This window comes from Cimex lectularius, unplaced genomic scaffold (assembly GCF_000648675.2).
Source record: "Cimex lectularius strain Harlan isolate CLEC.00 unplaced genomic scaffold, Clec_2.1 scaffold189, whole genome shotgun sequence".
Taxonomy (NCBI): Eukaryota; Metazoa; Arthropoda; class Insecta; order Hemiptera; family Cimicidae; genus Cimex; species Cimex lectularius.
In genome coordinates this window covers 24,882-43,094 of record NW_019392780.1, presented here as the reverse complement: position 1 = coordinate 43,094, position 18,213 = coordinate 24,882, and the positions used below count along the sequence as shown (strand labels likewise).

Here is an 18,213-nt window from a genome sequence, read left to right as displayed (position 1 = left end):
AAACGTTTTTGGTTCGAAAACGGTCGCTACCCCCTTAAGAAAATGTGTACAAATGGCTCAAAATATTATTAAAAGAACTGTTTATTTTGGATCATCTCGCGAAATAAAACAAATAACAGGTGAAAAGTTGTTTTGTTCATATTATAAAGGGATCCGAGTACAGAGTTTTTAAGATAGAGAGCTCCAGGATACTTTTAGTAATGAGTAAATTATACTAATTTTTCAAGATATTGTAAAGAGCTTAGTATCTTCAACCAGAATATTGTTTTTGGATAGTCCCGGTTTTTACGTTCGATCCGACAAAGTTTTCTCAACCTGAAATTAGAAAATTGTTGTCTTTGAGAAACTGGTTTTCTCCCAATCTTGAATTATTTGCTTAGTAAGGTTGGGGGTTGGGGGAATAAATAGCCCCTTTGCTGTCTGAAAACTCTACGTTTTAGAGTTTTAGTTCGCAAGAATGTTTTAACAGTTAGGTATATTTGTAATTCATTTTTGGATCGTCAAAGGAATTCAATAATCCCCGCAATCATTTGTAATACAGGTCTCTTCATCATGGTTGAATTTATTCCACGCCATATATCGCCGAATCATTAATTTATGGATTAAACAATTTATTAACTAGAACAATATATGTGCTTGGTATGTAGGAATTCCGACGACGATATGAGAAAAAGATTAAATAACATTTTTGATATATTTGTTTAAGACGCTGTCTCACACGATCTGAAGAAAAGTTGAAAGTCAAAAAATAATTTATTCGAATGAAATCAATCTATTTGACTACGTTTCGAGTTAAGTTTAATACAATAATTTACTTATCAATATAACACCTTAAGACAAATGGAATTTCATGGATTCGATTTCATAATTATTTTTCTGTACAATAAGAAAGATCTTTTCAAATTATTTTAATGTCTTATTACAAAAAATTTCTTTTAAAATTAAATTGTTTACATTTTAACAATAATTTAATTTTTCTAAAATCAAAATCAAATATAAATCAAGATAAGTTCTTTTTTACATAATATAATACAATATCACACTGGTCATGACGTTTCCTTTGATTAATTTTCAACGCTTGATCTTTTCGCCTAGGGATTTTTTTCATTTAAAAATTTGTGTCTCGATGATCTTCCGAGTAGAAAGTAGTTGTTCTCTTCGTCGTCGAGATCGATCTGCCAACGTCCTCCGAAATTGTGTCAGCTTTCCTCCTGCTTGCAACTCCCACTTTGCGGCAACATAGCAGTCTGTGGAACGCTCTTCTGAATTTGCTTGACATTGCGTTGTACAAAATCGGATTTATCGCACTGCAAAAACAAAAGCAATGTTAGTCCAAATAGATAGATAAAATCAAACTGATGTCTCGTATCAGTAGTTTTACCACTTCAATGCTAAAAATATATAGTGCGTAAACATTATCTTTATATTTATGAAAGGTATTGGTCGAAATAAAAAAGCCAGTGTCATGAGCGGGATTCGAACCCACGACTTTCGGCTAAATACGCCGCTGCTCTTCCACTTGAGCTATCGTGACTTCGATCCGCTCGGACACTAACTTCCCATCTCAACATCACCTCTCGAATTTTCCGTGGGTTCGAATCCCGCTCGTGACACTGACCTTTTTATCTCGACCAATACCTTTCATAAATATTAATTAATGGAAAAATGTTAATGGGTCAACGGACCACGAACTGTAATGGATTATCTTTATAGTTAGTGATGCCTGACATACAGCATATTATTATTTTCTTGTACTTACAAAGATGTACAAATACCTTAAGTAGTTAATAAGCTACTTATTTTTTGATTTGTGCAGGCTAAAAGAAAAGTTTGAAACTACAATGGGCGTAAAGCAAAGTTGAATGTTAACTATGTTTTCTCCATGATGGCAAATTATCTGAAAAATTGCATTGATGGAGGCGTGCAAATAGAAGTACAACATTTACACTCTCCCCATATGATTTTGTGCTTTCAGATAATCAGGTGGAACTGGCACAGGATCTCTTAATGCGTCTCTGTCCACTTGTCAGTTTTTGAGACAGATCCCATAAGTGACCCTGTACTAGTTCAACAAGAGTTCTCCGACTCGCAGACCAAAACACATCATCAACATTTGTAAAGTGACCATACTGTGTGCAATATAATCTAAAAACGTGTGTTTTTTAGTGACCTCTAATTTGTTGAAGTCTTTCCTGACCGCTCCTCACGACTTGAACACATAATCTAAAATTATTTTCAGCAACTTTTCGTTAGAAAAACTGACACCGCACTTACGGGGCAAAGTCTCGAAGTCACGTGTTCTCGTAATGGGAATAAATAGAGAAGATTTGGACAGTATATTTAGGGTGGATTGAGAATTTGGTGTGGACATTTTGGAAGCGGAAACGGATTAATCGTTGTGAATAGTGACGTAGTAAGTAACTTCACTAATTTCGTGGTCCGCTTGACCAATTAATATATTAAAATTAATTAAGGTTTTTAGTTGAGATAAAAATGCCAATGGCACGAGCGGGATTCGAACCCACTATCTTCGGCTGCTCTACCACTTGAGCTGACTTCCATCCGTTCAGGCACTAAATTCCCATCTCAACCGCACTTTTTGAATTTTTCCTCCTTTTCGCCATTTTTCAAATGTCGTGTAATCGGATTGGATTCTCGGCGACAAATGAAATGGCCACGGAGAGCTTTTGTGAACTATACTTCATTTTAATTCATTAAATTCACTAATTTCGTGGTCCGCTTGACCACTCTGGATTTACGAAGTGAAACTTAGGGTTCAGCCAAGCAATGCAAGCCTTCCAACCAAAGTTTCTCAGACATAATATCAAAGTTACTTACTACTAATTAAGGGTTTAGTTTAGATAAAAAAAGTCAATGGCACGAGCGGGATTCGAACCCACGATCTTCAGCTAGATACGCCGAGTGGATCGAGGTCACGATAGCTCAAGTGGTAGAGTAGCGGCGTATCTAGCCGAAGGTCGTGTTCGAATCCCGCTCGTGACACTGACTTTTTTATCTCAACTAAAAACCTTAATTAATTGAAAGATATTAATTGGTCAAGCGGACCACGAAAACTAGTGAATTTAATAAGTNTTGGCAAAAACACTGCTGCAATTGGAGAGGGCAAAACTCAGAGGAGTGGTGGGACTACTAACCGGTCACTGGTATCTGAGAAAACATCTACACAACATGGGTATATACAGCGATGACCCCATTTGCAGATTATGTAATGAGGAGGAGGAAACAGCCACTCATATCATCTTCGAATGCGAAGCAACAGCTCAATGGAGGTTTAACCTAGCGTACGAAAAAGACACAGGGAACCAAATTGCAGCAATAACAGTCAATGACTTGATGCTTCTGAGAAGAAGGATTGAGTCTATTGACTAAACTAGGGAACTGGGAAGTACAATAAGCCAGAAGGCTGCAGTGCCCGGGGAGTGCAAACCCCGCTTCCTAGTATCCTTTTCTACCATACCATACCATACCATGTCGTGTTACAGACAAAACAAAATTAAGACTTAATTTTTGAGGATCTTTCCTTCGAAGAATAGTGGCAAAGTAATTAAAAATAAAGACTGATTACAGTTATAAAAAAAGGACTTTAATTTAAAAAAACAATAACAAAAGAATTGCAAGCTCTATAGTGCTTCAGCACATTTTTTTAAACAAGAAATAAACAACCAAACTCATTCATTAATAAAAACAACAAAAAGGCTCACTGGCGTTGAACAAAAAAGGGTGATGCGAAGTCGACAAAACTGGTCATTGAGAAAGCGATGAATCCAAGTTGATGGCTCAAGTCCGCAAATTTCTTTCGACCAAAAAAAACTTCCGACCTCAGGAAAAATCTAAGAGAGACTGCCCGTGGTTCTGTCAATTCCCGACGTGTTCGGCGTTTCAACCAATCAGCGAAATTTATCCATTGTTGATGCTCTGGCATTATATTTCTTAAAATCATTATTCACCTGAAAATACCGGCAAAGAATATTTTCATTCTAGTTTATAATCATGTGAAAGAAAAAGTCTTTTACTCTGATTATCAGACAGAGGAAAACAAAATACTAGGGCCGACCGACCGTTCATTATTTACGTAAACACGACAATGAATTTTTCCTGGTTTGGAATGGTAAACGAAACCATAATTGTTCAGCAGTAAGACACATAAAACATGAAGGATTTAGAGGAAGATTTCTTTAAATACGCTGTCATGATTGTTGGGTTTATATGGCCAGAAGTCTCATCTGACAAGTGTCAATAATGAATAAAATAAAATTTTAAGACGGAAGAAATGTTTTTTATTATCTAAGGGCTCTCTATTTTGAATTGTTTTAACCATTAACTAAATTGTAATTGGGAATAGTCCATTTAGAATTATTAATGTTGATATACTAAATCACGTTTAATCACCACTTTAAAATGGTGGATCATTCAGTATAATATAATTAAATGGATTAATATACAGAATTTTTGAAATGAGATAACCCTAAAAAAGAAGAGGGTTGTTGGCGGCAAATGGAATCGGAGGCATAGGATCCAAAGAATGAATTTGCAGGCCTTGCACGAACTTCCGGTTGATTCGTTAAGGGTGAAGGAAACGGATTGCTTCTCCTCCCACTGACTTCAACACCGCATCTTGCCATTCTGCCCTACGACCAATCAAACGAAAAAAAATGCGAGTAACTATAAAGTAAAAAAAAAGTTTCTTTTGTCCTTTCTCTCAGGAGAGTGTGGAGGTTCTTAATTATTAAAAACTATCCGAGCTTTGCCTACTCCCAAGCCAGGTCGTACACAGCAACAGGTTCTAACGAGATCTGGCGAGGTCAAATGGGAAATCATGATCAGCAAAGTACAAAAATTTTGAAGCGCGTGGCACTGCTTTAAAACATAAACTGAAATGAATTAAGGGCGTCGGTGGCCGCAACGGTTTAGGCGCTGAGACGGCGCTCATCACTGCAAGGTAAAGGTCTCGAGTTCGAATCCAGCGGCCCTGCATTCGAACCCGACATACTTACAAATGGACTTTTTTCAAAAACACCGGCACCCAGAAAAAAAATCAAGATTTGTTAATCAGAAAAATGAGATTAAATTGTATTAATTTTACTGAAATCATAACTTCGTTTTATATCAAACGTTTGGTAAATCCGTTCAATAATAAACCGTTTGTTTATATAAAAACATCGTGAGAAGATAATTTTTAGTATAGCTAATTACGAAGTTGTTTAACCTATTAAGTGTGTTGTAGAGTATTGTATTAACTGTGTAGAACAATTAGAATGAGGATGTGAAAAAGTCGAAGCAACACATTTCCTGTTTTCTTTGGATACAAGAGATCCAAAAAAAAACTGGAACACACCATTAAGAAAATGGTGAAGCAAGGAGGTAGTAGGGACGACAGGGATGTGCCTTACGTAGAGCCCTTGGGGAGGTTTGCAAAACGTGGCTACTACCAAAAATGTAGTCCCTGGTGAGTCAGTAGTTGAGTGGAGTTGAGTCGACAATGGTCAATTGGTCACGAGCCAGTTACAGTTTACAGTTTAGAGTTAGTCATTAATTTCCAGAGATAAGTTAAAAGATGAATTTTGACTGCCACAGTGATTTATTTATAAAAGTATATTTAGAAAAGAAAACAAAATATTACATTTTTTTTACAAAATAATACTTTTAATGGCATGATCTAGTAGTCTGGCAGTTGACCCTTACATATTTACATTCAAATAAAACTTAAATTAACATACAAATTATAAACTTAACATAAAATTATCTCTGCAATTCAGCGCATCTACAATATATCTATACAAACTAAACCAATCTTTCCCATTTAACAGTTCTATATACTGTCAAACGACATCTGTGGAACAATTAACGTAACGTTATCCAAAGTTGGACAAACTGCCAAAAAATGAAACCGTTTTTAGTTTACATATATAGCATGCTTGGACTCTTTCCTCCAGCCAAGGCTTAAATTTAAATATAATAATTGACCTCTCGCGCGAAAAACAACCTTGATCAAATTCCAGTTGTAGTTAAAAAATCACTGTCACGAACGGGAACTTCAACTCAACCAAGACCATATACAAAAAGAATAATTAATAGTAATAACTAATTTGGTCAATTAGACCACTAAACATAAATGGATTTAATAATAGTCTTCTCNTATTTTTTCTCAACCTTTTGATATGGTTGAACATGATATTCTTATTGATTGACAAACTTCCAAATTTTCGGAATTTAAGGAACATCTAAAAGAAACAAAAATACAATTTCGATTCAAATTTTAATACAACAGTGTTACCTAGTTTCAACGAAGGGAGAAAACTAGATTGGTTTGAGAAATTTGAAATTAACAAATGTAAAATTGAACATAGAGATAAATGAATTAATAATATAATAAATTTTGATCTACCTCCCATTTTAAATATGTACATAAATAATACTAAACTTCCAAATAATTATTATAATTGTTATTATTTTTATTAATTTAATAATCTATTATTAAGTTATTATTCTAATTTTTATCTTTTATCTTTAATCACTAATTTCTTACAGTATTTACTATTATAATATTTACTTGTGTTATAATTCCCGCTTTTCGCACGTTCAAATTGAGCGTCATTAAAAAAACCAGCTTCTCATTGGAACGTCGCGTTGGCGGGGGATCGGTGGGTTCACTTTTGCAATTCATGTCGAGAGACGTGGTTGTAGAACTCCTTCAATCTGATGATGAGCTAAAAGCTCGAAATCCGGATCGTTGCTAAACAACTTACTGAGAGTAGGAACTATCTTTTTTTTAAAAAGGATTGAACACCGCACTCATCATTTATATTTCTTTTAAATGCCTCTATTAACGACGACCAAATCCAATCTTTGTTAATATAAAAAGATATTTATTTAATAAAAGTAATTAAGTAGCAAAATTGTCCTTTTCAGCTCAAATAGAACTTTCTTTTATGTCAAATTGTCTTTCAATCGGACATATTAATTTTTTTATACCTTATTCATCGCTAAGTTTAAATAATTTTCCCTTTCTAATTCGTTTACGTTTTAGTAAGAATACGAAAAATTAATTATCTTGCAGGAACTAAAAAGTAACTACGCTAAGAATTTTCGCTAAAGGGACAAAACCTACGTCGACAAAAATATTGTTTCAGGAAAAGAAACTAATCCGTTAAAAAAATAAATATGACTGATACACGTATGTAAGTAAATAATGGACGTAGTTCATCGTAGTATATAACATACACGTTTAATATTGTATTTATTTGACAAAACGCGAGAAAAAAATTAGAAAATGTATAAGTATGTAATTATTTTTAGAAATGAGGTTGAGGTAACGTTAAACATAAAACAAATATAAAACCATGAATATTTTCACACTTATCACAACGATTATTTAATGATTTTAATGATTCATCTTATAGGATTACTTAGTTAGTTAGTCTCTGGTGAGTCAGTAGTTGAGTGGAGTTGAGTCGACAATGGTCAATTGGTCACGAGCCAGTTACAGTTTACAGTTTAGAATTAGTCATTAATTTCCAGAGATAAGTTAAAAGATGAATTTTGAATGTCACAGTTGTTGTTTTTAAAAAAACGGGCTAGACCTTTGTTCGACTTTTATGGAGTGAGCGAGCATTGGACGGGTAAAATATTAAAAAATTATCTGGCTTTGTGAACATTAATGTTTTATTTTTTTCAAAACCACCGGCCCCCTGAGGGTTTATACGACCTCTGCTGTTGCGAACCCTCTTAAAAAGAAAAAAAACGTATGGTGGCATTAACATGGATATTTTAGACTTGGTTACATTTGGTCACAATTAAAAAAATTACTGCACTAATAGGAAAAAGATATGACATGAGAAAGTACAGTTCATAGTTGATTAGATTAATTGACTTAATTAATGATAAGATTATATGGAGATCGTGAGATGCGGTCGGGTGTGACGTAGGTTTTAGAAAAATGTTTTCTTCTAAAAGAAGAAAAAAAGAATTAATACGTAATAAGTATTAATACGTTCGCTTTAAATGTTTTATTTCAATTCTTAGATCGATCGTATTTGGAATAAGCAGAGATTGATACTGGTCAAGAAGCGGATGATGACCATCACTCCACACAAGCTTCAAGATGGATTCACTCGAGCTTCGAAGGAAAATAAGCTTCCTATCCTTCACTTGGAAGTTGCTCAACGATATCCTCTCCATGCCCGTTAAGGGGCCCTCACCCAGAGAAATGGCTCACTTTCCTATGGATTTTCACCGACCTCCTACAGGCTAGACAGTACGAATCAACAATTGCTCGCCATATGAATAATACCTCATAGACTGAGGTTTTCCACGATGGCCTCAGCTTGTTCATCAGGTGCTGTGCTCCTATCTATAGCTTATCTTAATTTTTCCTTTATTTATGTTTATATATAACTTATGTTTTTGACTTTTGCCCTAGTTGCCTATGTATGTAAAATAAATGATTAATTATTAGTTAAAAGTATTATAATTAATAGAATCACGAATAGACATTTTGGGGCATTCTATATCTCGAAGAAAGTAGAAGTCTCCTCATGCAGATTAAGGCCGATTGTTCAGGCAAAAACATATCAAATAGCAAAATGAGCAACCTGAAAATGATTTCAGAAATTATAAAAAAATTATGTGGATCGAAGCCCACAAAAACTTCTAATCAGTCTTACTCTAATACTTCTCCTCCAACTTTAATTAAAGATCCTGGACCCTTCAAAAGATTTGCTTTATCCGCCGACGGATCGAAGATAGGATTGGCAACCTGTTCGGCTCAAGTGATAGGTGACCTGTTTCTACCTGTGAGTTTCTTTTCTAGGAATCTTTGAGTCAAGGAGTAAAACTATAGCGCTTTCGAACTGGAAGCATTAACGATTTCCTACGCTTTCGGAAAATTCGTACATTATTTGGAATTTGGCGAGTTTGATTTATTACAGACCACATCGTACTAACTAATGATATTAAAATGCAACAAAAAACAGTATATACCCAAGAGTTGCAACTAAAGAAATGGGTTTCTAGTTTATAACACATCATATTCCTGGGAAGGCCAACACAATAGTGGATTACATATCGCCCACCAGATCAAAAATTTTCCCGCAATTATAAAAATCAATTTGGCAAAGGTTGCAGCCATCGATATCATTCTTGAGTTTTAAGTATTTCACTTGCGCCCATTGTCAATAAAATTAAAAATGAACAGCCCGTCCACAATTATATTATCCAAAATAATAAATTATTTAATCCATTGGAGTTCGTGGTCCGATTGACCAAATAACTTCTTTCAATTAATTAAACTTTCTGTAAGGTATTGGTTGAGATAAAAAAATCAGTGTCACAAGCGGGATTCGAACCCACGACCTTCGGCCAAATACGCCCCTGCTCTACCACTTGAGCTGTCGTGACCTCGATCCACTCGGACACTAACTTCCCATCTCAGCCCACCTTTCGAATTGTCCCTCCTTTTTGCCATTTCTCAAATGTCGTGTAATCTATTTGATTCTCGGCGACAAATGAAATCGCCACGGAGAGCTTTAGTGAAGATATACTTCAATTTACTTATTAAATCCAACCGAAGGTCGTGGATTCAAATCCAGCTCGTGACACTGACTTTTTATCTCAACCAATTGCTTACATAAAGTTTAACTGATTGAAACAATAAATTATATTTTCGAAGGGCTATCATTCATGAATGGAAGGTGTGGGGCGGGATCGGATTTCAGCGATCCTGAATTTAATCCGAAACCCCCTTCAAAAATGAGTTTCTTCGATGGTAGTACAATCACACCCGTGTTACAAGCTCCAAAAATATGGAAAAAACAAAGTACAATAAGCTGTATGTTTAATCGAGGGGATGTTTCCTACAACATTCAAAAATTCTCTAATTATACCAATTTTTAAGTCTGGGAATAGAAGGGATAGAAGCAACTACAGGGTCAATCACACTGACGTATTCATTATCAAAAGTATTAGAAAAGATAATAAAAAATTAATTTATTATTTTGTCATTAATTGCCTCACATCAAAAAATCAGTTTGGATTTCAAGAAGGACTTTGTACGAACCATGCCTTATTTGATGTCACTAGTACATATGTGAAAATCTTGACAAGCCAAAATTTGTGATTGGATTGTTTATTGACATACAGAAGGCTTTCGACTCCGTTAAACACGATTCATTACTTCAAAATTTGGAAAATTATGGTGTTACGGGGTGGCACTTAACCTTATTCAATCCTACTTAGAAATGAGACCTCATTCTAGACCTAAATACGAATTGCACATCTCTAGTTTGGCCAAAAAAATTAGAAAGCTCTTCTACAAGTTCAATCAGTTGAGACAAGTATTGAATTTAGAGGCTCTACGGATACTTTATTATTCACTTTGTCAATCATTGCTTAGCTATGGGGTTATTGCTTGGGAAAATGCCAACAAAAGTGTAATCGAGTAATTGAATGTCTCTCATAGAACCTTACTCAAGATCATCTTAAACAAACCCCCACGGTATCATACCGACCTATTATTTACGCCGAACTAGGCGTATTTTCTATTGAGGAATTGTTTTTCTTGGCTGTTGGCTTCCTATGTTTCTAATAAACATACAAACTATTACTATCACGAGCATTATACCAGATTAACAAATAAAACAAATATTGTGCTCCCTAAAGTTAAAACAGCCTTATATAATAAACATGTGATTGGAATGAAGATTTGCGTTCGTTTTAAATTTAATTATAGCAGTTTCAGGACTAAAAATGAATGTAAAAGACATTATGTGGGTATAATAAAAAAAAATAAGCTAATATCTCGTAGTTTTTTAATTAAAAAAAAATATTTAAAAAATTGAATTGAGCTTATGAAGCTTAGTAATGAATGGTAAAAATTGTATATTTGAATTATATCGATCGATTAAGCTTGTTTGGTTACTTATTTTTTGGGCACGTAATTTTGTAACTTATTCTATTTAATTTATTGTATTAATTTATATTGCTGATTTTTGAATTTTTTTAAAAGTTAAAATAGATATGTGTGGTTGATAAAATGAATTTACGCAAGTTGATTTCTCAACATGTACGATGTAGATTAAATGAAATGAATCTTTATATTAGTTTAATTGGTTGTTGCATATATTACCGACAGTATTCGTTATTTATTTTTTGATAGATAGGTATTTAAAGATATTGATTTTGTAATGTTAATCTTATGATGATTTAGGCTTCATTGTGATATATTATTATAAAGCAAATTTAAAAAGATACTTATTGATACTTAGATACTTATAGTTACTTTTTTATAGCAATGTTAATTATTGAGTCAACTTAATATGTACATGGCGACTCCAGCCCTCATCTCAAGAGTCTCCTTACAGAGGGCTAGCATTGATGATTGTAAATTCACTCAATGTAAATATATTCTTTCTTTCTTTCTGTACAGCTGCAATGCTCAGGGGGACCTCTTCCTCCAGTTCCTGGTATCCATTGTTAAAAAAAAGTAGCGTCGATTAAAAAAATGTTTTCTTGAATCTTTTTACTGTAAAGAATGAGTTACATTCTGTTGGAGGGTTTATTCGATCTCGAAGTGTAAACACTAGGGATGTGTTGGCTTTTATCAACATTTATTTTAATGCTCCCCTTTTTCAGCCAAGAATCTCGATTGAAAGTGTGCCTGAAGGGAGCGATATGAGAGGACCTTTATTCGAATATATGACGACGGTATCGTCTGTAAAATATGACTGGCCATGTTGGTGGTAGGGAGGCGGCTACAATGTTTACAAAATGAAGGATTACCTTGTTGAACTCCAGTTTAACAGGGTAGTAGGGCAGAGTTGGATGTACTCTGGTTGACCGGCCAGTCTGGTATAATCGGAGGAAAAATATGGCCAGGATGCTCCTTATGATCGCAATATGAGCGATTATATTCATCATCTTGCCACTGAGTAATAAGTTAATGTGCAATATAACAAAACACTTTTGACAAATATTATAAAAATTAAGAATTTATATAGGTAATAAATGTGGTTACTGTGATATAATTTGATCTTTTTTCCACCAGTCTAATAGCTCTCGTAAACGTTTTTATTTTCATTCTGGCCTGTAGGCGGTTGTTTGTCGGAGTTTCACTTCAATCTATTACTGTGTAACTAGAGTGCTGCGTCGTAATTTCATTGAGTTTTTGCTAGGATTTTTTATGACATCTACAAATGGTACGTTGGTAATCATGTTGCGTATTACCACGGGTAGCTTTAAGAGCCTTTTTTTATGACATGATTGGGGTCTTGCCGATAAAAGAAGTAGGCTTTGAGTATTGCTTTCAAGAATAGTTTGAGTTTTGGTGAGGTTGCCACATTTTTATTAAGTTGACTTTGTTAGTTTTTCATTAAAAATTAATATGAGGTACTTCTCGCTCTCTCTATCAAAAACAACTTCCCCTTTGTTGTTTATTGTCCTTTAATGTAAGTCCTAATCCTCTTTAATGTTAGTTTCACTACCCTAAATTTATTGTAGGTCTTCATTTTGTATGCTGTCTGCAGTGGTTTGTGATGTAGCTTTGCTTAGGAGAGCGACATCGTCGGCAAGTGCAGTGTTATAACGTTCTCTGTGTCCTAAATAACCCTGTGGCATTTATTATGGTTGTTTTGAGGTACGAATTTAATAATTTAACGGTGAACAAACGTTTTGAATGGAAAGACTGTATGATATCTGTGAACTTTTCAGTTAAGCGAGCTAGTCATTGCGTATCAAAGACTAGGCCAATTTATTTATCACATTTTAATTTACTAACGTTTTCCTGGCTTCTCAAAAAATTCTAGCCTGTAGGATTTATGGAAGGAGAATAAAGAGGTAGGATATAATTTGTTCACATTTTGTATTGAAACATTAGGTTGGACGTTGTCATGCAACCGGATAATTACCTTGTTAGTGGTTTATACCGTTTCTGTTCATCCGGCCATTTTTGATCAAATTTCAATGTATCCATTGCAGTACGTTCCATTTATTGTTTTATCTCTAGTTCGAAAAGAAAAATTAATACCCAACGACAGAATACCAAAGAGTCACCAATGATGTTTTGGCGTGTGACCAGGCGAAACCGAACCACTGACTTGATTTTCGATTGTCATGAATCATAATTCATCAACATGTTTCTAAACGACCAGGAAATCGCTAACTTTTGGTATACAAATCTCTTGATGTGTCAGCTGTTGACGTTCATTCAGATCCTGTGGGACCGCACGCAGCTTTTTAACTTTTCTTATAATTTTAAAGTATCCGGCAGTTGTCATTCTACTAATGTCAAGGTTTAACGGATGTTCTCTGACAGTTTGCTTGGAGATTTTTTCCCCCAGCTTCTGTTCGTGCCGCATGTCACGAAGTATAAATTGTTACAATTTCTTCCCAACATCCGGTTAATCCACCCACATAATCTATTCATCTTTCTCACGCCCACTGTTTTTTCTAAATTTCCTTATTTTTTACAGGAAAAACTTTTTTAAAAGTTTATTTATTCCGAACGGGTCAAAAGCCTAACTAAAACATTGCGCATACTGCACCCTTGATTCCAATCGTCACTGCGTCATTTTGTGGATGACAGGATGTGGATATATTCAATAGCTCAAACCCATAATAGCTTTGGCTCTAGATAAAAACATAAATATAGCTATACGAATAACTCCATTTTATTTTTATCTTTAACCAAAACCGGTCTACGTGGCCATCCCTTTAAATATTTTAATATTTTTTACGAGTGCATGCAATAACAGAGATCTAAACCAATCCTCGGATGCCGTTTTTTTTGAATTTTTGTGTAATTATGTTTGGTTTGAATGCAGTGGGGCCGCTGTATTCGAACCCGGGTCCTTTACCTTGACGAACGCCGTGTCTACGCTTACACGTTGCGGCTAGCAGCGCTCCCAAAATTTTAATTTAATTTATTTTATTTATATTAAGCAGGTCTGCTTTATGTTTTGGTGCTGAGGTTTTGAGAGGAGAGATGTTTGGACAGGTAGAAGATCTTCTGGGGGTTCTTTATCAGGAGGATGTTCAGCCTACTCCAGTACAACCCCATAGGCTTCATTTGTGCTGAGACGGATCTCTTTCCGATTTTTCTCTATACTATAAAAGTTTACTTAAATTACATAGTCCAAATTTTACTTCTACCCGAAAATAAACTACCTCGATTGGGTTTTTTAAAAAGCTTATAAAACAATTCCTCTTGAGTCAAGGGTAGGAACAAATGAATTATTAGAGGGGGAGAAAGTTATTGTGCGTTTACTTATGGCCTTATATTTTCAAGCCACCACTACAGGCGGTTGCAAATTAACCGTCCGTATGTTTACTTTACACACGAGGCTAGTATAATTGGTCGGTACGAGTCGTGGTTATGTGGATTTCTATGTGGCTTTAACAATAAAGTATGTTTTTTTTTCCGGCCGGCGAACTACTCGGGTCATTGCCGGCACCTTACGTATATAACCTTCTCGCATTTTTCTTTGTTTCATTTCAACTTTATCTCTATCTCATTCACTATATCTCTTCTTTTCATTTTGTTTCCTACCGACCAACCAGAGGAGTGTCTTTTTGCTCGTTCCTACCATCCCTCACTTGGTTTGTTAAAAATACTTCAATATTTACAGACCCACTAACAATACACACTCACGCTAAGAAAATGATTACCTAATCTACAGATGGCAGGGCTCAGAGTACAGATGCACGACTGAGGTCCTCTCCCCACAACTAAATAAAAAGTCGGTAGGATAGACATAATCCTACCGACTTCCTTCCATTCGTGCTAATACATACATTCATACAGTATGTACAGAATTTCATTCATCCATTAGACTAATTTCCTTTTGACGGGCTTGTGGAGTACTCGATATTCCTCGACATCCACGTCCATTTACACAAAATATTCACGCTAATAAATACATTCATATTGGAGAGGTCGCAGCATGTCGGTAGTATTACTACAACCTTGATAGCAGTGACCTGTCCCTCACATCACACAACAAATATATAATTACCTAAACTAATTTGGCGGGCCTGTGAGCTACGGCCTATTCAGTCACAGCCACACCCAGTCTACCTCATCACCGACGCTAATAAATACATTCACACTGCAAAATGGAGATATACCACGTGTGGTTGGTTATATGTATCCATACGCATTTATCTATTTTAAGTACCTAATAAGATTATCATTGAAGTCACTGTTATGCTTAAGAACTATTTCCAGATTAGATGGTAGGTCACACCTTTCTCGGTACTCTCTTAACTTATAATATTCCTCTAATAGGTATCTCACCGTTACCGGGTTTCCACAGAGTGGGCAGCGTTTTTGATTTCTACCCGCTAAAAGGTGACCGTGTGTGAGACGGGTGTGACCTATTCGCAACCTTGTTAATATTATTTGGTTACGTTTTTTGAAATTCTCCATAGGCCATGGCTCGCACTGTACTGTAGTAGTATTGTTATTAATTAATATGTTGTCGTACTGACTTAACAATAACTTTTTGCATGTTTCGGATAAATGGAACATTAGAGAGTAGTGAACATAGTCCATTCTTGGCGCAAAGTTGTTGTTGCATTTTAACGCTGTTTCTAGCACCTCAAAAGAAAATTTACCGGTCATTTTAGGATTGCTAATATTATTATAAAACGCATATTATTATATTCATTTGTCCACCACAGTTTAAACGAGTTTTCATATCTCAGAAGTTTGCGAGTACAAGAATCGACAGCTCACAAGTTTTATTTATAAAGTTTTCAAATTTGGTGTCTTTAACATTTTGGGATAAACTACAACTCTAGTATTTTCCCCAATTTCAACGATTTAAATTCCCGTTTCTAGACGAGTTTCTTTTAATTTCAGATAAAGATTAATTTTTAATTTCAGTATATATTGTGTAGAGTAAATCGTATGGAATAATGATTGGGATCCAAGGTTTCGTTTAATACTTCCCAGTTGCCATTACCTGCTATGTCTAAACTTAATAGAGATAGATCTACCGCCTACCTGTTGTTAAATTTTGGAGTAGCCATAAGCGTAGGAGATCCATCGTTTATGAATATTAAATTGTTTTCCTCGATAGCATCTAAAGTGTTCTACCTCCTGCATCCGATCATTCCGGTCCAAAAGATTCATTGTTTATTTTAAAATCTCCAGCTAAAATTCTTGTAGAGGTAAGCTTCTCAGAAAATGATTCCACTGCTGGAATTTTATACCCCGTTTACAATAGTTATATAAGGAGATGAGGTTTAATGGTTTTGAAAGTGAAGGTAAGAATTCTTAGTTGTTTAGGTTGTTAATTATATTGGCATTATTATAAGGTTTGGCTTTCTTAATAAGAATTCCAACTCGTTCATATCCAACATAGCGATCTTGCCTTATAAACTGGAAACTTCGAAATTTTATTATTTGATTGGATTTAAACGGATTATGTTTCGGATAGTAGCACCACATCAATTGAGTACCTCTTTATTCTTTTTTCTAACGAGATTTTTCGTATTAACGAAAGGCAATTTCAGTGAAGTAGTTTTAAATTTTGATTAGTCATGGTATGGTATGGTATGGTGGAAAGGGTACAAGGATGCGGAGTTTGTATTCCCCAGGCACTGCAGCCTTCTGGCTTATTGTACTTTACCTACTTAGTTCAGTCAGTAGACTCAATCCTTCTTCTTCGAAGTATCAGGTCATTGACTGTTGTTGCTGCAATTTGATTCCCTAAGTCTTTTCTGTACGTTAGGTTAAACCTCCATTGATCTGTTGCTTCGCAATCGAAGATGACATGGGTGGCTGTTTCCTCCTCATTACATAATCTGCAGATGGGATCAGCGCTGTATATATCCATCTTGTGTAGATGTTATCTCAGATGCCAGTGACAGGTTAGTAGTCCTACCACTCCTCTGAGTTTGGCCCCCTCTCCAATTGCAGCAGTGTTTTTGCCAATCTTGGTGAGGCTTGTTTCATCATAAGTTTACTATGTCTAGCACCGCTAGAATTTATCCACTTCTCTTTTTGTTTTGTTTGGAACCATTCTGCGATGGAGGATTCTATGTTTGTTTTTGTTACCCCAACGATAGGTTCGGGGCCTATTTATGGTCTTGCAGATCCTCCTCTGGCCAGTTTGTCTGCTTCCTCGTTACTCAAAATTCCCCTGTGCCCTGGAACCTAAGATATCATCAGGTTGTTGTGTTTTCCCAGGTTTTGGAGATTTTGGATGCATTCACTGACTAGTTTTGATGTAATTCTTTTACATGCCTAATACTTTAATGGCTGGTTGGCTGTCTGATCTTATGTGGATTTTTTTGTCGGTGTAACCTCTTCTAAGATTTTCCAGGGCACAAGCATTGATGGCATGTATTTCCGCTTGAAAGACCGAAGTATACTTCCCTAATGAGATTGATTGCTCATATTTTGGGCTTGTACAGAAACTGCCTGATCCGGTTCCTTCGTTTGTTTTAGAGCCATCTGTGTACCATATCATTGTATTTGATGCTCTCCTGTGTTCTTCCTCTCTTTTATAGTTTGTTGAGACTTTATAGGAAGTTGTGAAGATTGTTTCCGGGTTGATTAGTCATACATTTATAAGTGCTGAGAATAATTAAAACTTGTTTAAGCAAATACGGTTTTCGATTTTTGTTTTATTTTATTTTGTTATTAGTATTTATTTATATTTTTTCAAGATTAATTAGTATCATGGTTAGGATGACATTGTCAGTTATTAAATTTTGTTATTAGACTTTCATATACTTTTATGTCTGATGACAACCATTCTTCCGGCCTTGAGTTCGGAGTTTGAATTTCGGTTGAACAATTGAATTTTTTACTTGTTGTTTGACACTTGTACATAATACGAGTCCGTATCTTCAGAAAAAAACATATGGCGTGGGAATTGGCCTCCGGGCCAGAGTACTTTTTTCGTGATTAATTTCTGTATTTGACATATTTTTTTAGATTTTCAGTTTATCATTTCTACCTTTTCGGTTATAGAAATTTTTGGCGGGTCTTGTGTTTGGTATTTGTGAACTTTGTTGAAGCGGAAAGTCTGGTGTATTCTATTCATGAGCTATCCGAAGTTTTGACGTTTCCCTTACATTCGCACATTTTGCTATGCTTCAGTCCATACACCACACATCTGCTTTTAGCCTGACATTGATTTTTAATATGATTATGGCGTAAACACATTGCCTTACAGAGGAAATACACAG

General features: G+C 35.2%; 1 protein-coding gene across 1 annotated transcript in view; it reads right to left on the bottom strand.

Moving 5' to 3' along the window:
* Positions 1-1,059: 1,059 nt before the first annotated feature.
* The window catches only part of LOC106666942 (thyrotropin-releasing hormone receptor-like), a 30,468-nt gene continuing 13,314 nt past the window's right edge, over positions 1,060-18,213 (bottom strand). Inside the window, exon 2 of the mRNA XM_024227735.1 lies at positions 1,060-1,307. Within this exon, the coding sequence (XP_024083503.1) occupies positions 1,109-1,307 (199 nt within the window). The 3' untranslated portion in view covers positions 1,060-1,108. The remainder of the gene's footprint in view (positions 1,308-18,213) is intronic.